Here is a 23054-nt window from a genome sequence, read left to right as displayed (position 1 = left end):
TTTATTTATTTATTTTTTTTTTTATTTAGTCATCGTCAATGGTTTTCTCCCCAATTTGAAATGCCCAATTATTATTTTTTATCCCGGTTCACCAACGCAACCCCCCGGCGACTCGGGAAACGGAGGCTGAAACATGCGTCCTCCGAAGCGTGTTCCTGCCAATCCGTCATTTTTTGCACTGTGGATCCACAGTGAAGCCGCCAGACCTACAGTGCCGGAGGACAACACAGATCTGAACGGCTGCACTGCAGACCCTCAGGATAACATGGCCATCTGACATACTCTTACTTGAGATTGTTGACTTTGAAATCTTAGATTTGAAATCTCGATTATTACACCTCCAGGGTTAAAATATCTGTCACCAGCTGCAATAATTAAAATACTGTGTAAGAAAAAGAAAAGCAGATGTAGGTCCTTCCTGCTCTCTCCCCCTTTTTAATTGATAGCAAAATGTTTTTTGTAAATCTTCATGCTGTCATAGAAAAGTAGCTTCAAATAGAAAGTCTAATGAAAATCACTGTCAATCGATGACAGTTTCTGATCATTGATACTGGCATTGGAAGTCATTTGAGGAATTGTACTCTGATTTTATTGTTAAATCAAGCTGTGTGTTTGGTGGCTTCAAAATATGCCATTTGAAATGGCATAATAGCGTCACACTTTAAAGGAAGCTATATGGTAGTCAGTATTGAACTCCATTTTCAAATAGCAAAGACTACAGCAGAATAAAACTCGGCATTTCATTAAATGGTTGCAGAACCTTCGAGATCAGTTTCAAACCTCATGTAAAATGACTCTTAATAGAATCTCTGACTGGTCATCACATGGTGGACGGATGTTGTGTATCTTGATGACCGTGTAATTTCTCTTGTTTACAAGTTTATGCAAGTGAAAATGTCAACAGATGTGTTGATATCATCCATATGGACATCTGTTACCACCAACGTGTTTACTGCAGCCTGCAAAGCTAATTTAAATTGATTCTGTTTTACAGATGTGAACTGGGGTTCTTCAACTCAAGCTTTGACCTACCTCCAAGCACTGCAGCACTCCATTCGCCTTACTGGTGTAGAGGATCACATCAAAAATTTCAGGTAATGCGGGTGCATTAACCATCCAACGGTAACTTTCCATACCCCAGTAGTTTCTTGCACAGCAAGTCCTAAAAATGTCGTCAGCTAACAGTTTTTCAGTGTCGAATACTGAACACAAAACATAATTAGCCTGATAAGCCAAGCAGTTATTTAATAAAATGTTAGTGATTACCTGGATGAATAACTAACTTAAAAAATATATATATATACAGAGACTAGGGTGACTTACAGAGACTAGGGTGTGTGAAATATGCATCAGCTGCAGAGTCACTTAAAACTACGTCTCACCCGAAAGACGGAGCACAAGGAGGTTAAGTGACTTGCTCAGGGTCACACAATGAGTCAGTTGCTGAGGTGGGATTTGAACCGGGGACCTCCTGGTTACAAGCCCTTTTCTTTAACCACTGGACCACAGTAGTAAGTTTACTGAAGATTAGCTTTTGTGTTATACTGGCAAAATACAGTTTTAGTGCTGGACATTTTTGGTGGAGGTAGGCAGTCTGGCACCAGGAAAGTCCCAAAATGTGAATACTGCTGTCTTGGTAATACAGAGTGGAACAGCTGACCGAATAATGACAGTTTTATGATACCCAAAGTTTATATTGTGTGGCTTATAAACTGGAAACCACTGCATCATAGATTAGCTTGTATGTATGATCTTCACTCACATATTGTTGTCAGTGTGGGTGTAGACCTAGAGAGAACAAACCAACATCTGATTTTTAATCTGGGGTTTTGAGGACTGTCCCTTACAGTTCAGTGAAAGAATATTTTCACATCCAGGTCTATTTATTTATTCCTGTGGGTCACTGTAGCTTCTGCAGCAACAATGGCAGACCTTTCAGCAGTGTAGTAGGCCATTTTAATTGGATAGTTGTCAGTCTGAGTGAATTGCTTGGCCCTGATTTGTTTAGCATTGATTTCAATTTAAAATGTCTCTCTGCCAATAGGAGATCTACAGTGTTTTACAACTGCGATACAGTGACGTTTGGTTTAAAATTAGAAAACTTAGAGCTGAAGCATGGAGTGAGCATTATTGGTATTACAAAAGTTTATACGGTCAAAGTTTGTTTGTTTTCTAAATGTGTATGTTTTTAATTTGTAAAACCCCTGAATAAACTGATAGAAGTAGACAGTGTATAAACTGACTTTTGAAACCATGCTGCTGTGGTATTCTGTCTGTCTGTGTTTGTATATATCTCATGCAGTCTGGCAGCATCCACCTTTTTGCTTTAGATTTGCCTGTGACTTTTAGATTTTTACTTTTAAAATTTATCAGCAGGGTACAATTTTTTTTATATAGAGAAGAGGAAAAAAAATTCTGTCAGTCAGCCTGTGTGACCCCCTTCCTACACTCCTCCAAATGTTCCCATGGCAATACGTTTGTATAAAGATTAGCAGTTTACTTATGTCTTTATAATTAAATCTGCTACTTATGTGCTTCACTGGGCAGTAATCCTGAGCATTCATACATTTTTGCTTTGATTTTTTTTTGTAATAACTGCAATAGTTCAGAACCCAGGAGTTGTTTAATCAGCATATATTCCATGATTGACGCCTAACTTCAGGGATTAAAGCTGTCTACATCATTTGGGCCTTCCAAGTTTATCCAGCAGGTCTTTGATTGGATTTGAGTGAGACAATAGTAAATATTTCTGGAGGTTAGTCACATGACAAACCAAGATGTCTGCAGAAAGACATTAATTATACTGCTAAAATATTGTCTAGATCTAATAGTTGGTCAAAGAATGTGGGACCTCTCCTGAAGACTTGTAGGGCTGTTCAGTGGTCTCCACCCCCTCTGAATTTGTAACAGCAGACACTCAATAGGCTTCTTGCATGACTCTGGGAGTTACATTCTTTGTTTTTAATATTGCCAGCTCAGTTTATGTTTGTGTTATGGTGTTTCTGTTCTCTGTAGACCACAGTGCCTGGTAATGATTGGTCCTCCAAATTCCCGTCCAGCGCTGCTCAATCTGGTCGATGCCTTTACGAAAAACGTTGGCCTCATGGTCTGCGGACATGTTCGCATGGTAAGTTTCTACACTACATCTCCAGGACAGTGCCTCTAGTTAATTTTAGGCTATTGCTGTATGTTCTTTAATGGAACTTACAGCAGCACAGCACATTCAATCCAACCTTTCCCCTTGAGGAATCTTCACACAAGCTGGTTCTCCGCATGCATCGAAAAGGGAACGTATTGTATTCAGCAGAAAACATTTCAACTTTGCTTACGTTTTTAATTTGGATACTATTTCTTGATAACCACTGGGGAACCAATTCTGCTCACAGCTTAAAAAAAACAGCTCAAGGTAAGTCTGGAAAATTTGTAATTTGAGATTCATAAAGACAATTGCCAAACTACTATGATGTATTTGAGAGTTTTAAAGAGTTTGTTCTGCCAACAGCAGCTAAAGTACACTACAGTAATTCAAACCACATTTCACAAAGGTGACGAGGATTTTACGTAAAACTACATGTTGTTTTAAGAAACGATCAAGTCCTTGTGCAAGAGAATCAATGCTCTTATTGTAGCCTGTATTTTATTTTAGTTTTTTATCATTAACCTAGTTTATGGACCTTTTTTTTTTATTAATATTCAGTATGTTTAATTGTACAGAGGCGACTAATAATCTGCCTTCTGTTTCCAGGGCCCTCGCAGGCAAGCTTTTAAGGAACTGGCAAACGATCAGGCTCGATATCAACGCTGGTTACTAAGGAACAAAACCAAAGCATTCTATACTCCAGTGTACGCAGAGGACCTCCGGGAGGGATGCCAGTTCTTGCTACAGGTGCCCTGTGTGCCATTATTATTCCAATGATAATTGGAACCCTGAAATGCCACTGACATCCATTTAGGAATAATAATATCAAACAACACTACTCACAACCCTTAACATATGCTTTTCCATTTTGCATTAGTGTGTACATTAACATATATGATAATTTTTCATTTTTTTTGGACATTGCAAACCTGTTTAGAGGTCAAGAGAGATAACAACTACTTAAAACTGCAGATTGCCACCAGACCAGGAAGTAAATACTGGTAGAGTTTGTATATAATTTACACAACCCAATTTTTACTTGTTTTTTTTTTTTTTGTACGTACATTTTTTCATTTGTTTGCAAGCAGAAAGCTGCATCAAAAAAGCCATAATGTAGGACATCTAACATCACTAAATTATAAAAGCACTTATGATTAACTTTTAGCTGCAGATTTGTATTACTGTATATTTGTTTTAGTATTTATTAATTTAACATAGATGCAAATCTTGGCAAAAGGTTCCTGCATTTCCAATAAAGCTATTTCAGGAAAAGACGTCACACAGTGTAATGTCCTTATGTGATGCGACTCTTGAGGCACCTTCTCCAGGGATTTTAGTTCACTGTTCAGCTAGTGTGCGTGCAGTATGTTCTGACCCCAGGGTCTGCATCTAAACTCGATGTGCAGCCATTTTGATTGTAGCACAATTCAATTATAACACTGCTAGAAGAGACTGACACGGGTAGATAACGTTACATAAGATTCCCCCCATAAATGTAGACTTAAGTACATGAGAATTACAAAGGTAACAAATGTAATCTATTTTATTACAACAATTCTCACATTTGTCAATGCATTACTTCTGGGACAGAAGTTACTCTCCCTTTTTATTTATTTATTTATTTATTTATTTATTTATTTATTTTTTAAAAATAGTGATCTAATATTTTGGTAAGAGACATTTTTTTTAATTTTATTCATTTTTTAAACCTATTTTCACCTCAGTTGACCAAGTCATTCTTCCAGACAGTCCGATCCTGACTCGAGCAATTCTCCCCTTTCCTGCAGGCTGCCGGTCTGGGGCGACTGAGACCCAACACCCTGGTTGTTGGCTTCAAGAGTAACTGGAGAGATGGAGATATGAAGGATGTGGAGACATACATTAATATGATGCAGTAAGTAGATCTGGTCCCTAATCTCTTGCAACAGTTTGTCGACTGATGCAAAAAGACTATGGCAGCTCGCTGAGGAGCATATCCAAAGATATGTTTGCATACAATCAATGCAGGCAATGTACGTAATTCTACATTTCATGATTACTATAGAAACAGACATTTGGAGAACGGACTGCCTAACATCAGCATCTGTTCCTTTTTTGATTATTTACTGTGTGCTTAATTACTGGTTGAAAGGTAATGTTCTTTTGTTTGGTAACCATATGTTGGGCTGAATTACTGTGGTAAACTGTACTGTAGTTCCCATGACACTTTAGTCCTGCACATGTAGCATTCGTATCTAATGGAGCTTTGTGTTTATGATGCTTTTGATCTTCCCAAAGGTCCATGTCAAAGCAGTTCCTGAGATAATCATCCTCATTTATTTGTGTTTCAGTGATGCATTTGACTTTCAGTATGGAGTGGTGGTCATTAGACTGAAAGAAGGACTTGATATTTCCCATATTCAAGGACAAGGTAAGTCTCTTTTTTCTGTTGAATGAGTCATTATAGTAATTAATCAGGGTATCAGCTGAGGCCAAACAGTTCAAGTGGAGATTCTGCTTCACCATGGATTTAGAACTGGGGTATCTGCTGTATTACCATACTGGTTTATTCAACATTTATTGCAACTTGATTAGCAAAATAAATGTCATGCTACTATATATAAACTAAACTGTTGCAGTCTTGTTCCCTGGTTTGTTATAAAGGACAGGAGTCATACTGCAGGTATCACTACACCCATTGCTAACCCACTATTGAGTCTGATAACACGTTTACATTAGTTGAAGTTTTCTCTGTTTGTTTGTTTGTGTGTGAAATATTGCTGTGGTCCTTGTGGATCAAAGTGTAATGCTTTCCGGCTAATTTGAATTATGGGGGAAGTTGTTCCGCCACACTCGGTTTTCTCAGCTGCTCTGCAGTCCCAGAGCTGGATTCATTTCCCTTCGCCTGGCCTCAGCTGGGTGAATCACAAGACATTCAGCGCCTGTAAAGGGAATAAAGCTTGGTTTATGTGTACAAGATCTGTCACTTTAACGATCAATAAAATAAAATCTATATTTTGGATTATGTATATGATTCATATTTGTTTGACACTATTGTTATCCTCTGCTGATTTCGGTCTGTGCAGATGATAAACTAGTGCCCTTAGCTGATATCTCCTCCTGGCTTGTCTGTGGGAAAGTTTTTATTTCTCGGTATAATGTTGACGTGATACATAGTATAAACAAAAAAACAACTTGGTTTAAAAAGAAGCTCTTATGGGGGGAAACCACATATAGTGTGACTACATTCCTCCAGTGCTTTTATGAAGGCTGCCACTAGAGCACAAAGTTGTTTCTACAGTACATAAAACATCAGGTAAGCATAATAGGCTTGAGTTCAACATCTTTAATGATGAAGTTACTGTTCTGGCTCACTAGGAAGCCATTAAAACAAACAGTAGTTGTAAAACTATCCTATAAACTGCAATTAAAGTAATGAACAAATACATAACAGAAATGGCTTCTCCTTTTGGCTCCATCTTTCTCAACCATGTGCTAAAACCTGTAAAAGTTCTCAGTTGTAATTGAAACTTCACCGAATCAAGTGGTTGATCTGTCTTGTGCCCTGTGTTTTTGCAGAAGAACTTCTGGCCTCTCAGGAGAAAACGGCTACTCCAAAGGAAGTAGTGGTGCAGGTTGATCAAGGCAAAGAGTCTGATGCTGACTCGTCTAAACCATCTTCCAAAGCAACCAGCGAGCACAACAGCCCTGCTATTCAGAAAGGTAAAGCTCCTCTTGATACAAGCCTCTGAGCATCAGGCCTGTCGACACAAAACAGAATTAGTTTAATGAAAAATCCGTAAACTCTTCCAAAGCTTTTTTTTTTTTTTCATGTATAGTTGTAGTCAAAAGTTTATATACCCAATGGAAATTTAATAATTTCTAGAAATTTCTTGAACACAAGTAATTTTTGGAAAAATCTTTTGTAGTAAAAGTTTTGCTTTTGTGGATAAGGAAATAGTTTCAAGGAATAGATGTCTACAATTATTTATTTCAGCATTTTTTTTGCAAAAATGCCAATTCAAAAGGATTCATACCATTTGATGCTATGATAGTATTGTCTACAAGGTGCTACAAATTTCAATATCATAATGCAGAGCCTAATTCTAGAAAATGCTGGATTGTGGGTGAACATTCTTAGAGAGTTTAGGCATAGGATGATTGCTGTCATTACCAATAAGTCAATATGGGGGAAAAGGTAAAGAGCTACCTGAAGCTATCTCACTTAAAATTGTTTATTGTCATAAAGCTGGAGAAGGATACAAGAAGATTTCCAAGCATTTGAGTATCCCAATTTCAACTGTTGTTTCTATTATCAAGAAGACTCATGGTACTGTCACAACGCTCCCTCTGTCTGGAAGAAAGGTGGTTCTTTCACCAAGAACAAGTAGAAGAATTGTGAGGAAGATTAATAACAATCCGAGATTGACTGCCAAAGATATTCAAAGTGAATTGGCTGCAAGTGGGACTGGTTTTCCCATTTTAACCATAGATCGAGTATTGCATGGTGAAGGTCTCAATGGTTGCAGGCCAAGGAAAAAGCCACTCTTGGGAAAACCGTCACAAGGACAATCACTTAAACTTTGCAAAATGCCATTTGAATGCCATTTGAATACCATCAAAGGTTTTGTGGAGTGATGAAACAAAAACTGAGCTATTTGGTCATGCTAATAGTTACATTTGGAGAGAGTCTGGTGAGGCGTACAAAGAAAAGAACACTAGACCAACTGTCAAGCATGGAGGTGTAAATATCCTTCTATGGGGCTGTTTTTTCTACAACGGCACAGGAAATTTAGTTCCAATACATGGTAAAAGGATTCTATAGCATACCAAAAGATATATTGGCCAATCATCTGAAACCCTCCACTACAAAACTTGGTTTAAAGCGCAATTGAACGTTCCAGCACAACAATGATCCAAAACACACATCAAAATCTACTTCATAATATTTAAAGAAGAATAAAATCAAGGTTTTGGAATGGCCTAGTCAAAGTCCCAATCTAAATCCGATTGAGAATCTTTGATATAAGTTGAAGAAGGCTGTGCACAAGAAAATTCCTCGGAATTTGAATGAACTGGAACAATTTTGCATTGAAGAATGGTCAAAAATCACTGAAGAATCATGACAAAGCTCTGACAAATATCATAATCGTTTAAAAGAGGTTATTATTACTAAAGGTGCCTCAACTAGATATTAATTTCATTTTCCTTGTCAGGGTATGAATACTTTTGAGTTGGCATTTTTGGAGTTTTGCAAAAAAATTGCTGAAATATATAATTGTAGACATCTATTTCTTGTAACTTTGTTTCCTCATCCCAGAAGCAACATTTTTTCTACAAAAGATTTTTCCTATAATTTGTTTGAGAAATTTCTAGAAATAATACATTTCCATTGGGGTATGTATGTAATGTGAGGACACAAGTACGTGAGGACACAAGTGTTTTTCAGTTTAACTGCGTCTATGAATTTGAAATAAGGTTTCCTTCCTGTCAGCAGAGCTGAAATCAAATCCAATAGTCAGGTGCATGGGGCATTTGTGTAACCTGAGAGAATTGTATAGAAGTCCTATATTTTCGATGTGTTGCCACTGGAGTTAAACTTGACACAGTCTGTTTTGTCATGTGTACAGTATATTTCCCTGCACCACAGTGTAGAGGTTGTCGTGGCTTGACGAGGCTCCGGTTTTACACTATTTTAGACTCATTTTATTATAATTGCTACCCAAGGGATAGTGAGCATTCAATTAGAATCACTGGACCCTTTTAAAAACCCTGGTAACCAACAGCACTTTCTTCTGGGTTTAGTACAGAGTATGGGTATAAAGTGCTGTCATAACCTTTACATTTTAAAGCTTTTTTAGGGTCTGCTGAGTTCAGTTATTTTCTTTCTAGCGTACAAAGAAATCTGATCTACAATGCAATTTAAAGATTAGCAGTGGTTCAACTATGTCAAGCATCCATTTACATTTGTTGTAAATTTAAATAGCATCTTTTAGTGCAACAGTATAACACAGCATTTCTGTTTGGTGTCAGTATTATAAGCAACATGTACTCTTAAAATAATCTTGTAATATAGAACATTGTGTTCCAGTTTGCATACAATTTACACTTCATACACTTCATGGATAGTAAGTACTGTATATCTGTATATTTTCCCCATTTATTATTTCATGTGAGAGAGAATAGAAAGTTTTTAAACCCAATTAAAACAGTAAGCCTTAAAAACGGCAAGCATTTAATTTATGCCCCTCTTTGTTTTGCTTTTAATCTTAGCGAGTCTGTTTTATATAATTGATAATGGATGTGAATTGACCATTTTTGTTCTGGAAGGAATAACCTTAAAAATAGCCACTGTACAGTACAGGCAGGTAACTTTTAATCAAAGCAGAATAAACCATGGTTCCACTGAACATTTTTCAATTATTTTTGTGTAAATTGAAGTACATCCTAAATTATTCCTGCATAGCTTGGCAAATATAAAACCAGGGGACATGGAGCAGATGTTAGCTGATTGCATCGTTGGTGAGGAGTATATTCAGTGAAATGGCAGAGTCGATCTAATTTAAGGAAATCCCAAAGAAGTGTATGATCAAAATAAAGAAACAATTACATTACCAGTATTCAAACTGTTTCATTGTTTTCCTCTTTGACCATTTTAGAATCTCCAGTAAACATTTTACATGTTCCGTTCTCTGTCAGATTTGGAACTGATAGCCATTACTGATGGGTTTTGTCCTATGCCCCTAATCATGGTGTTTTTACAGGATCTTTTTGAGCAGGGTAAGGCCCCTGTTACTATTTAAGTTTACCTGGCTGCCCTTCAAGCCTTCCATGTAAAGGTAGATGGGTTTGATGTGGGAGTGCATCTGCTTTCCATCAGGTTTCTACAGAGTGCAATGAGGTTGTGTACCCTGAGGAAGGACCCTCTTCCCTGCTGGTGTTAGATAGCCTTACTAAGCCTCCTTTTGAGGCTATGGGTATAATCTTGCTTTAGTATCTTTCAGTGGTCTGCTCTTCTTCTAGCCTTGACATCAACCAGTAGAGTAGGGGATTTACAGGAATCGTCGACATCGCCCGCAATGGCTCTTTATAGGGGAGTCTTGGTGCAGGGCCTTTGAGAAGCTGTATTCCTAAGCACATGTTTTCTTTTGAGGCTTTTAAAAAAACCCTCATCAGTCAGATTGAGGCACTATACTGCATAATCTCTGTCCAGTGAGAGCTCAGTCCTTTTACTTGAAGAGTACAAAGGCTTTTAGGAAAGATGAGCCTTGCCTAAGGCTCTCAAAATGGATTGAGGATACTATTAAAGAGTGCTTCTGGTAAATCGCAGCCCTCAAGGGTCACTGGTCATTCCACCAGGAGTGCCTCCTCTGCTTGTGCCCTATTTCAAGGTGCTCCGGGGAGTGAGATCTAGAAGGCAGCTGTCTGGTCTTCACATCATACTTTTACAAGATTTTATAGACTTAATGTGGCAGACACTCTCAAACCTGGCTTTGAACTGGCTGTTTTGGTGGCTGGCACTGGATCCCAGTTGTGAAGGTAATTCCTCTCAAGTTATCTATGGGCTTGCTCTTTCTTTCGTATACGGTATCCACTGATAAATGCTATCAGTTCCATATCTGACCAGGAACGAAAGGTTACTTTTGTAACCACGGTTCCCTTAAGGAAACTGATAGTCGCAGGTAACATAGTTAAGTACCAAGTCGAACTGGAATCACCAGCGTGTTCTTAGATCAGTTTATTAGTTCATTACTGGTACTATATGTTTAGCATATAAAGCTAGAAGAGAGGAGGGAATTATCCAAAGGAAGGTTTCCCCAGGTAGTTATGCAGTAGTTGTTTTTGTACCATGGTGGCAGGTTTGTGCATTTAGGAGCCATTTCTACATGTTGTCCATTTAGATAAGTCAGGTATCTGAGCCTTAGGTGGTAAGCACCATAGGTGACCGAACACAAAGAGGATAACCAAGCCAAGTGCTGCACCCGAACCCAAAGAGGATAACCAAGCCAAGTGCTGCACCTGACCACAAAGAGGATAACCAAGCCAAGTGCTGCACCCGAACCCAAAGAGGAGAACCAAGCCAAGTGCTGCACCCGAACACAAAGAGAATAACCAAGCCAAGTACTGCACCCGAACCCAAAGAGGATAACCAAGCCAAGTGCTGCACCCGACCACAAAGAGGATAACCAAGCCAAGTGCTGCACCCGAACCCAAAGAGGATAACCAAGCCAAGTGCTGCACCCGACCACAAAGAGGATAACCAAGCCAAGTGCTGCACCCGACCACAAAGAGGATAACCAAGCCAAGTGCTGCACCCGAACCCAAAGAGGATAACCAAGCCAAGTGCTGCACCCGAACCCAAAGAGGATAACCAAGCCAAGTGCTGCACCCGAACACAAAGAGGATAACCAAGCCAAGTGCTGCACCCGAACCCAAAGAGGATAACCAAGCCAAGTGCTGCACCCGAACCCAAAGAGGATAACCAAGCCAAGTGCTGCACCCGACCACAAAGAGGATAACCAAGCCAAGTGCTGCACCCGACCACAAAGAGGATAACCAAGCCAAGTGCTGCACCCGAACCCAAAGAGGATAACCAAGCCAAGTGCTGCACCCGAACCCAAAGAGGATAACCAAGCCAAGTGCTGCACCCGAACCCAAAGAGGATAACCAAGCCAAGTGCTGCACCCGAACACAAAGAGGATAACCAAGCCAAGTGCTGCACCCGAACCCAAAGAGGATAACCAAGCCAAGTGCTGCACCCGACCACAAAGAGGATAACCAAGCCAAGTGCTGCACCCGAACCCAAAGAGGATAACCAAGCCAAGTGCTGCACCCGAACCCAAAGAGGATAACCAAGCCAAGTGCTGCACCCGAACCCAAAGAGGATAACCAAGCCAAGTGCTGCACCCGAACCCAAAGAGAATAACCAAGCCAAGTGCTGCACCCGAACCCAAAGAGAATAACCAAGCCAAGTGCTGCACCCGGCCAGCCTAATAATCCTCTCATCTAATGCACTACTCTCCGGCTAAGAGGACACCCCTCAGGGAGCAAGTAAAGTGTTCTTATAGCTGAAGTGTTCTCTAAGACAGATTTAGCCTCCAGACACAACATGAATTACTAATACATATGTATTACTTGTCATGACGCACGTGCATCAACATATGAAATGAACTGAATAAGTAAAAGCAAAACCAATAGGCAAGTATATGTTAATAAACTATAATAATAAAGTAGCAGACAAACTAACGTTAATAAAACTAAAGCAAAACAACACGGTCAAAATTGCTATGTACTGTGAAATTAGCTGGCGGGTGATTTTCGGGTTATCACAATGGCAGAGGTAAAAATAATAGGTGTTACTTAGGGTTAACTTAACGTTAATAAACTGTCAAACTAAATTAACACAGCCCTCCTACGTTACAAAGTGCAGCAGCAATATACAAGACTGTACCAGTAGTCAGTCAGGTCTGTGTGGAATGGGTATGTTCCAGAGTGGAGGTTCAAATACACAATATACACAAGTTATTCGCAAGGGATGAGAAACAAAATAATGAAGGAAAAAAAGCCTTATTTCCTGTATGACGTTAAACCTTCATATCTCTCATCGCCTGGTCTTTTGGTGTATTGTACTACAGCTGTCTCGTGTTAAACATTTGCAGCCTTGAGTCAGTCTCTGTTGTAAATATGACTGAAATAAGTACAAGGGACACATTCCCACACTATTAGAGCCTCTCACATAAGGGCTTTTACATGCAATACTCTTCAGTTAGTCAGTTAAACACTTTACAAGGTTTATGTCCAGCATATTTTAATCTGATTACTTCCTTAGAGATTGGGAATTTATTTTCTGTGACCACGGGAATGTTGTGACTTTGTGGGGGAAGTATCTGTTGGACAGAAATTTCTCATGACCCAACATGTCATTCAGATTAAGATTACACGTTGACTACAGAAAACTAACCATTTTTTTTTTTCTATTGCAATTGCTTACAACATTTAGTCAAAACTTGTAATGTACATTACAAGTTTGTATGTACATCTTCAAACATTAGTTTTCCAAAAAAAAAAAGGGACAAACATTAGGCATTTTAGTATACCGTAGAGAATAACCTGTATCTTGATTTTGTAGGTCCTCAAGAATTTCTTTGTCCAAAAACATTCCATAGCCAAAAGGCAAACTCCCTGTCCATTGTTAACCATTAGTGTTTCCAAGCCACTGTGTCTCTCATTTAATAAAGCACCCAACATTAACACGCATTTTATTTGTTCTTTTAAACATTGTCCAGGTGAAGAAGACGATCGCAAGGCTCCAACGCAGCCACTGTTGAAAAAAGGCAGGCATTTCACCTTTTCATTTGACCATTCATCATTTCTTTAGTGACTTTTTATATATGTGCATTACCACTCTTGTTGCATAATTCCCCTTTGTGTGTCTAAACATTACTGTATACATTTCAATATTCTTTCTAACTAGACTGGATTTTTTCTCTCTGTCTTGTGCCGTTTCTCTGCCAGTTTACAATTGTGGATTTCCTGGTTTTGAATTCTGGGATTATTTTGAATAGCACCTGTCTATTTTAATATTATATATTATATATATATATATATATATATATATATATATATATATATATATATATATATATTGATTTGTTTATTTAAAAGACACAACAGACAGGCATTTTTACTTTTGGAATAACATATTGGTTCATATCACTTATGACATTAAATAAGAATATTATTAAACATGAAAATAAATATATTTGGTGTCCATTCATCTGGTATTTGAGACTGGGTCTAATGAAACATAAATCTGAAAGTGAAATTAGATTATGTGTATGTGTGAGTATTTCTTTATTTACTACTTCTAGTTCTGGACCATGTACGTTTTACTTAATGTAACACATTTTTCCCTTAGAAGCAAAAAGTCCTTCTACCCCATTAAACATGGCTGACCAGAAACTGCTGGCGGCTAGCAAACAGTTCCAAAAGAAACAGGGCAAAGGAACTATAGATGTCTGGTGGCTCTTTGATGATGGCGGTAAGAAAATACTTCTTGAATTGCATAATACCTTTTTGTGGCACTTATCTGTGTATGTGTGTCAGGAACTCTTTGTATTATTGAACTCCTTAAGTACTTTCCTCAGCACAAAAATTGTAAGAAATCCCAGACACACAATTTGCATGTCGGCTAATGTGATGCCGTTTCCCTGAGCACTGTAGGCTTGACGCTGCTGATCCCATATCTGCTCACCAACAAGAAGAAGTGGAAGGACTGCAAGATCAGAGTGTTTATTGGTGGGAAAATAAATAGGATAGACCATGACAGAAGAACGTGAGTAGATTTTGCTTTTCCTTGGGGAGTACTGGTTCCGCACCCAACCTTGAGATTAGGTAGTTGGGTAGAAAATTCAGCAATAAGACATCTTTTGTCTAGATATTGTCAGGTGTGCGCTTCTGTTTTTGACAACACAAGCAGAAGTGACTTCCTCTCCTAAAATTAAATGTCTCCTCTGTTGCATACAAATAAAGTGATAATGGCTCTATTACTTTAAACTGCATGTATTTTGTATTGTGATTTCGATTCCATAGAAAATGCAACCAAAGTGGGAATCAACCAGTAAATGTTTTTTTATATATATTTCATTAAAAAAAAAAAAAAAACTTTAGCTAAAGGGAAATTGGTTTAAAAAATAAACTTATTCACTTTAAATAAAAACACCTGCTGTCATGCTACCAGCTACCAAGCTAATGTCAGTTGTGAGTAATACTATAGGCCTGCTTTCCACAATATAGATGTGTGGCTTGAAACAGTCCTGAGATGTTTTGCATTTTATTACACAGCTGGTATCGCCCCTTTGATTCTTGTAATGAGTATGCTCACAACAGCAGGCCTTTTATCTTGAGTGGGTTGGACATGTGTGTGTGCATCAGAAATATTACTGTACCAGCTATTAGGACAACCCGAGAAGCTATTCTGCTTAATAACCAACAACACGATCTTTGAACAAAGATTGAAGCATTTGTAATTTTCAAGCTGTTGTCCACACTAAAGCAAACCTATTTAAATTTCACAGGCATTTCGGTTTAGCATGCCCATGTTGTAAAGAATGAATGTGGATGAGTAATGTTCACTATTTACCAGAAAATTCCTTTTATTTAAAGTGATTTGCTTAGTTTAAAAATTGTCAATGCCAACTGGGAATTTAAGTATTGTTTGGTTTATTTGTTTTGTTTTGTTTTTTTTCTTTTTCTTCCTCATACTAGTGAGGTTCTACTTACTGTGTCTCCAGCATCTGCCTGTGTGTGTGTGTGTCTGTGTGTGTGTGTGTGTGTGTGTGTGTGTGTTTCTTCTTAGGCACATGTTAAATACCTTGATTGTTTTATGATGGGTGGATCTTTTAATGTCTTACTTTTGTTTCAGAATGGCTACTTTACTCAGCAAATTCAGGATGGACTTCTCAGACATCACTGTCCTCGGAGACATCAACACAAAGCCAAAGAAAGAAAAGTATGACATTTTGCTTTGACCCTGCTTCTGCAGTAGATCTACCTGGAATAACCGTTTAATATGAAAACCTTTTAATCTCAATAAAAAAAAAATTAAAAAATTAACTGACGCCAAATGGTGTGCTACATTGAGCTGGTTGTGGGACACTGCACATTTTAATATAAACTTTATTCCCCCCCCCCCCCCCCCCAGCCTATAACAGATTCTCTTTTTTCACTCTTCCTCTGTCTTAATTGATAACCCAAATCTACTGAAAGGCATGCTGCTGAATTAGCAGTTGTTGACAGCAAGGTGTTATGGGTGAACTTGCAGCTCAACCTCTCCAAATTATTTGTACTCTACTTGGCAGCAATACAAAACTATCCAATGCTGTTGAAATCTGTCGGCTAGTTTCATAGACCCCGAGCAACACTAGTCTTGGACTACGTTGCCTAAGGTAACATTCGTGCTAATCAGAGTCTTTGAAACCAGCCATATAAAAACATAACAGTTGAGGATTTCATGTTCACTATCAACACCAGTATACATTTATTACCGGTAATACCCCTTTAATTAACTATAATTGTATAAATATGATTTGCATTCGTTTAATAATAATAATAATAATAATAATAATAATAATAATAATAATAATAATAATAATAATAATAATAATAATAGTAATTGTTAAATGCTATTAGTATACATCTAAACAAGGATATGTAGAGGGACAAAGGCCCTCCGCTGAAGTTTACTTTAGTGTTAGGAGACTCTAAACGCTGTATGTATTGTTCAGGTTGGGGCTGATATGGCTCCTATAGGCTAGGTGATGGGCGGTGATATTTTTCGTGGAATGCAGCCTCTGTCCCTATGCACATTTTTTCACCGCACATGAATGGGTACTTTTTGCCTACTGTGTGTCATTTTGGCTCCACCCACTAGATTCATAAACCTATTTTCAGAAGGCCATGAGGATGACTGATGAGCCAATGTTTTTGTGTTGAAATACTATTGTTAATCTTTACAAACTCCATGTGTTGTGTGCAGCATCGCAGTGTTCGAGGAAATGATAGAGCCCTTCAAACTCAATGACGACGACATGGAACAAGATGCCGCAGAGAAAATGAAAGCCGAGGAACCCTGGAAGATCACTGATAATGAGCTGGAGATTTACAAGACCAAGGTCAGACCATTTTCTAGTAGCATTTTATAACACAAGAGGCTTTCGACTCCACAGTCTAATTTGCACCATTTTTGTGAAAAACAAAACACACTTTACCAAACAAATGAAGTGGACTTGCATTTCATTGTGTGTGTTTTTCTTTTTTAGTTTGTAATATAAAAAATGGTGTGTGTGTGTGACAGGAGTACATAGAGAATGAAAGATGCTATATTAGGTTAACAGGCCAATTCCCAGTGCTTATTGGGTCAGTGAGGGAAATATGTCTGCTTTTAGATGAAATATTAAAAAAATAGGCTTTGCTATCCAATAGCACTATAGAACAGAGAGAGAATGATTGCCACAGCTCTTAGTGATTTGAAGTCAGACTCCTGTGCTTCTGCCACTGTTCCATTCTCATCAGCTAATGAATTTGTTGATGCACTTCATCTGATATTTTAAATGTTCTCACTTTATATCATGGCTTTTTTAGGCAGCTCATCCCTCGTTGAACTGGAGGACTTAATAGCTCACAAAATGCTGCTTTTGTGCTTAGTCGTTGTGTTTTTGCAGTGCTAAGACTGAACTCATCTCTGCACCTTTTTTCATTTAATATTTGAGTATTTTATTTTTTTATTTCAGACCTATCGCCAAATCCGACTGAATGAATTGTTGAAGGAGCATTCAAGCACAGCGAACCTCATTGTCATGTAAGTAGCAATGCATTTATGTCAGCCAGTGCTATTAGCTAGCAGGAGCAGTGATTGTTTATTGGGAAAGCAGATTACTTTGTGCTTTGTGTGTTCCATAACATTAGTTTTGAAGCTGTAACTGCCAGAGGAATATCTAACAATATGTAAGGTCATTTTGAGCTGGGGCTTTGATTTACTGATTTCAAATTGTATCCACAAAAAAAAAAAAAAAAAAAGTATTTAATAACATGACTAGCCTAGTTGAAAATCCAACTGTTAATACCAATAAACATGATCTATCTTGGCTCAAGATAACATTCTTGCAGATGGCATGGTCTTGTTACAATGATTTCATACTGTACATGGTTTAATGTAATGTCCAGGCTGGCTCCCAAACTCAAGCAAAGGCTGGTGTAATGGTTAAGAGATTATCCAGTGGCATTTAGCCTTTCCTTGATGAGCACAAGCTTAATTCAGATGCCTTTCCAAACAGACAGGGCATGGCAAGGTACAGCTCAGAATACACTAACTGACCTAAAGCCTGGACATGAATTCCTCCAAACATGTAACTCTCTCACAACAGACCAGGCCCTGTAAAACATGCAATAAAAAAAAAAAAAAAACATGACCCAAGGTTTGATTCTGACTCGATTTTACTCGCTGATCATTTCTAGCCAGTTCCAGTAGCTATATAATAAAGCGTGTCCTTATGATATGCTGTCAGGCATCTATAATGCAGCTCATATTCCTAGGATACTGAGAGATTTCTGTGTTCCCTGTCTGGTTTCTAGGAGCATGCCCCTGGCCCGAAAGGGGGCTGTGTCCAGTGCTCTCTACATGGCCTGGCTGGAAACCCTTTCCAAAGACCTGCCACCCATACAACTTGTGCGTGGCAACCACCAGAGCGTCCTCACCTTCTACTCCTAAACATGTGGTGCTCAGGGGCGGACCTCTTTCCCCCACACGGTGCGACTGCAGTGTCTAGACACACCTTTTAGAAGACTTTGAAGAAGCTGCACCGCCACTGCAAGGAGAAAGGGTCTGTCTCTGTGGGCAAAGCACCACCAGTCCCATCAGCCTGAAAGGACACACATGACTGGAGGGGGGGTCACAGGTCATGGTGACTCCAGTTTCAACCTTTTTGACCTGAAGGATCTAGGATTTGTTTTTGTTTTCTTAGATTTGAATGTTAAAATTCTTAATTTTACAAAAACATAACGAGAAAAACAAAACTGTGAGCAGTTTGGGGGTTTCTTTTTGCTTCTTAAATGACTATTCTTTTTGCTACTTGACAAGCAGCAATAATCATATGTTAGTTTTCTTTTTCTTCTGTTGGAGAAACTGAAAAACATTGCATTACACTTTGCAAAACCTTCCTAGCCTTATTCAGGTGCCTTCCACAAAAAAATGTCATAAATAAATAAAATCCTGACCAAATTTAATTTTATTTATTTAAAATTGTGTTTATATATATATATATATATATATATATATATATGTATGTATGTATGTGTGTGTGTTAAATTATGACTGCAGTGAGGACTTTATACGAGTAGAACTCCTTAAATTAGTGGTCTCTTCCACTTGTGGGCACAAAAGAAGCTGCTTTTATGTTTTGTTCCACACTGTTTCTGTCTTCCTTGGAGCTGTGAATGAATCTGTTTCTATAAAAATCCCTCCACATACACTTAGAACCACCTCAGAAAGCCTTGCATATTACAAATAAAAGGGGAGTGAACCTTCAGAAAAACAGAGCAGACCAGATCACCCAAAGTTCTGACTTCATCCAAAGCAAATGCTATCCTTGCAAAGAACAGAATTTTCAGTGTGATGCTTAATGTTGTGCATGTTTATTTGTGCAATAGTGTGCTGACAGATTACAGCATTACAGGTAACAAAGAGCATTAATCTGAACCAAATATAAGTAGCTCTGGTCAATGTAATCCAAATCCTCAACGGGTGTTATTTAAAACTAATATCTGTCATTGTTCACACATCTCCTAAACAAGTACTAAGTTTTATGTAAGGCAAGGCCTTTTACCTTTGTTATGTCTACTAAAACCATTTGTTTCTGGTCCAGCAGCTGGTACCTGTGCGCAGGTCAGGGTGAAGGGAGTTTTATCAGTTTTAGACCATGTCTAATGTTCTAATTTATTAATAGTAACTAATAAGTGATTGGGGAAGCCACAGGCTTTTCCAGATTAAGGCATGTGCTTCCAAAGCACAAAAGATGAATCTGCCTTAATTAAAGTTGATATAAAGATCACTTTTAAATGTATCGGATCTACATTATTTCAGACATCCTTTTGTAACTAAACCATCTCAGACCCCCACATCCCACAGCTGCCCAGCAAATATAATTGTTTTAAAATGTTTAAATATACAGTGATTTGTATGTTTAGAAATAAAAAAATAGCATTTTTGAGATCTAGTTTTATCTGCAAATAAAATAGCTATAACCTTGAATGTAGCCCTAAATGACTAATTCAGAAAATACAACTTAGTTAATGATATAACTAATAAAGAAGGCCACCTTAAAATGTCTTTGATCCTGTTCCTGAATTATGTTATGTGGCTTGTCTTACAACATCAGAGGTAGTTGAAACCATTGATTCAGCTGACATGGACTGACCCAGTAGAAAGCAATGGGACTGTATAATTCAACCCATTTGCTATGTAACACCTACCTATGGAAAGGCGAGTGCTAGTGAGAGCCTCGTCTATAATGATGAAGGGTAAGCATGAGAATATATTTATTTAATTTTCACTACTGAGTTCAGTGAGGATTGTCAAAGAAATTGCCTTTTTAGAAGTAGCACAGCCAATATTGTACACTACATAACCCGATATATTTGCAGGATAATATTTCTGACAACTGAACACAGGGTCACATGAAAATACGTATTAACGTATTCTATATATATATAATTTTTTTTATTGATTGGTATTATATATTTTTTTTTTAATGAGTTGGATATATATGCCTTATGTATCCAGCTGTTGAGACTGTGAGGTTATTTTTTTTTATGATCATTAGTAATAGTAGGCATCCACTGATTATGCAAAGCGATTTGTTTGTAATGCACATGTATTTATGTATTTAACCCCCTTCATGAATCAAAGAAATATCTGATTCTGTGTTCCCAGAGGCCTCTTTGCAATCTTAAATGCCCCAGCCATTAGAATTGCAGCCTGTGGTGACAGAGCAGTAAGACTGCTTTTCATGGTAAAGCAAGCATCCCTGATGTGTATAATTGATGTGTTCCTCAGAACCCAGTTCTATAAATCGGTGCATGCTGTACACCTACTGTATAATCACACCAGCTCTGTACACCATAACATCTCTACTGCAGTCTTTTTTTGTCTTGGAAAGTCAGCCCACACACACAAGCCAGGAGGCTGGAAAAATAACCTCAGCACTCTAAGTCATTTTTGTGCTGCTTTCAGGTGCATTCTACAATTGCACTTTCTTCACTAAATGCAACATGGGAAGCAATTGTAAGCCTATCAAAATGTGGTGGCAGGCATTCCTGGAGATACTGTAAAATGTAATGAATGTAAAAATTTAAATAGTCACCTTTCTGGCTGTTGAAGATTTGTGTGAACTTAACCGAAATAAGCACGAATCTTCATTAAAAGTGATTTATTTTTTATTTTTATTTTTTTTTAAGTTTGATACCATTTCAATGTACATGAGTAAAGCATACTGACTCCTGGTTAACGTATGTTCTTGGTAGCTAACACAGTCCTCTACAACTGTCTAGTACACCCAGGTAGTATACCTCTGAGTACTGCTTAAATATCACAAAAAGAACAGATTTAACTTGACACCTGTTACTGTTGCTAATGATCTTTCAAATACAGTGTGTTTTTGTGTGTGTGTGTACATTTCTATAAATACACAGAACAGATGTAAAATGAATAGATAACGTAGGATACTTATACTTCTTGTGTCTGGTACTACTGTGCCACTATCCAGTACTTCAAGAATGTTCCACAATGGTTTTCCATTTCAGTTATCTGATGCTGGCAAGCTTTGTGGTTATTCCATTTTTAATGACATCTTTTCACCAGTTTGTCTGTCTTGTGTTTTATAGCCAAAGCCAATCGTAGGTAAAAACAATTACAATTAAAAAAGAAGTAAAAGCGATGGTCATCCTTATTACTATTTGGCCTAGTTTGCACCATATATTTAATAGTAACCTGTAAATAACTAATAACATAATAGAAATAAATTAAGAGTGACTATATTCATGAAAAAAATTTAATGGTTAACATTATGTATTTTTGTTCTCTTGGTATCAGTAATGTTTTATGTTGATTTTTTTTTGTTGGGATTTAGATTTTTTTAAAACATTTGTCTTTTAATTCACTTTTACAGTTTCTGTACATTTACTATCTTTTATATGCCTTTTAAAAGAAGCTATGTTAGAAATTGGTTTAAAAGCCTGCTTTTTCTTTTTCCCCACTGGGGTAGAACTAATCTATCCAAAATGGCTGAAATTGTAATTTTTTGATAAAATATACTGTTACTGTCACAAATATGCTTTTCTAATATTATTTTAACATTAAGAGTATTGCAGAGGATTTGTACATCTTTATTGCAATAAAGAAAATCAAACGAAACCAACAAACAGATGTATTTATTTTTTGCTATATATTTTATTATGTATTTCAAGTCTGCCATCTTAAACACTTGTTTCTACAGAACTGGTTGTCTGTTTCTTCCATGGCAACCAGTGTAGATATTCCAACTCCTGGTTTTCCTTTACACTTCAAAGAACAAAAAACTGACCTCCCTCTTATCAAGAATGCTGCTTCAAAAAATACCAACTCAAAACATAACTGTTTCACAACACAATAAGAATATTTAATATTCATTATTATTATTATTTAAAAATGTTTTAAGAGGAAACATAATTTAGAATCCAATATTATTATTGAACTGATTACTGCTCCTTTTCTGTAGTCCTGCAATAAAAAGGACTAGGGGATGAGTTTTGCTGATGACCTTCAGAAAGGATGTGTAGGAAGTTAGAAGAATTGTTAGGCAAATATAACAATTCCATTTCAGGGTAAACAAACAGATGTGTAGTGATACAGTATGTATGAATACCCATAGTGGTTAAACTTCATCAGTTTTGCCAAACCAGCATTAACTTCCACTTTGATCCCCACTGCAGCAACAGAGTGGGACCCCAGCGCGTGCTGTCAAACTGAAAGGAATTCCACAACAAGTAACACAGAACACAGACCTCTAGAACTGTGGCAAGAAAGAATTGCTCACCAGATAATAAAAAATGCTCCATTGGGTAGTGCGTGGTAAATGAGAACTGAATGCTTAGAGAAACACCTCAGGCTTCACCCCCAGGAGTTATGTAGCATTATACCCTTTAGGTGGGCATTCATTTTTCACACACTATGCCATGTATTATTCCCTTTATAACACGGCCAAACTCAGTGGCAATCAGTTGCCTGTCTGATACCTGGGATCAGGGAGCCACATTTGGACTTCTGAATGGATTTGGTCTCCTTTGTACAAGTTTGACCCTAAGTATAACTGTACTGAATTGTGTCTGCATTTTAAAACTAGCA

The 23054-nt window shown here is 37.7% G+C and overlaps 1 protein-coding gene across 2 annotated transcripts in view; it reads left to right on the top strand.

The window, feature by feature from the left end:
* The window catches only part of LOC117408902 (solute carrier family 12 member 2-like), a 75514-nt gene extending 53421 nt beyond the window's left edge, over nt 1-22093 (top strand). The window contains exons 15-27 of one of the 2 annotated variants that reach the window (XM_034924610.2): nt 995-1094; nt 3016-3127; nt 3746-3886; nt 4927-5033; nt 5470-5549; nt 6698-6841; nt 13405-13452; nt 14037-14159; nt 14342-14453; nt 15543-15629; nt 16656-16791; nt 17410-17477; nt 18251-22093. In XM_034924610.2, coding sequence (XP_034780501.2) covers nt 995-1094; nt 3016-3127; nt 3746-3886; nt 4927-5033; nt 5470-5549; nt 6698-6841; nt 13405-13452; nt 14037-14159; nt 14342-14453; nt 15543-15629; nt 16656-16791; nt 17410-17477; nt 18251-18386 — 1394 coding nt within the window. In that variant the 3' untranslated portion in view covers nt 18387-22093. The remainder of the gene's footprint in view (nt 1-994; nt 1095-3015; nt 3128-3745; nt 3887-4926; nt 5034-5469; nt 5550-6697; nt 6842-13404; nt 13453-14036; nt 14160-14341; nt 14454-15542; nt 15630-16655; nt 16792-17409; nt 17478-18250) is intronic. The other variant, XM_034924614.2, reaches the window with a different exon arrangement.
* Nucleotides 22094-23054: the final 961 nt, after the last annotated feature.

This window comes from Acipenser ruthenus, chromosome 1 (assembly GCF_902713425.1).
Source record: "Acipenser ruthenus chromosome 1, fAciRut3.2 maternal haplotype, whole genome shotgun sequence".
Lineage (NCBI taxonomy): Eukaryota > Metazoa > Chordata > Actinopteri > Acipenseriformes > Acipenseridae > Acipenser > Acipenser ruthenus.
The sequence above is the reverse complement of the archived record's forward strand: the minus strand, read 5'-3'. Positions and strand labels throughout refer to the sequence as shown.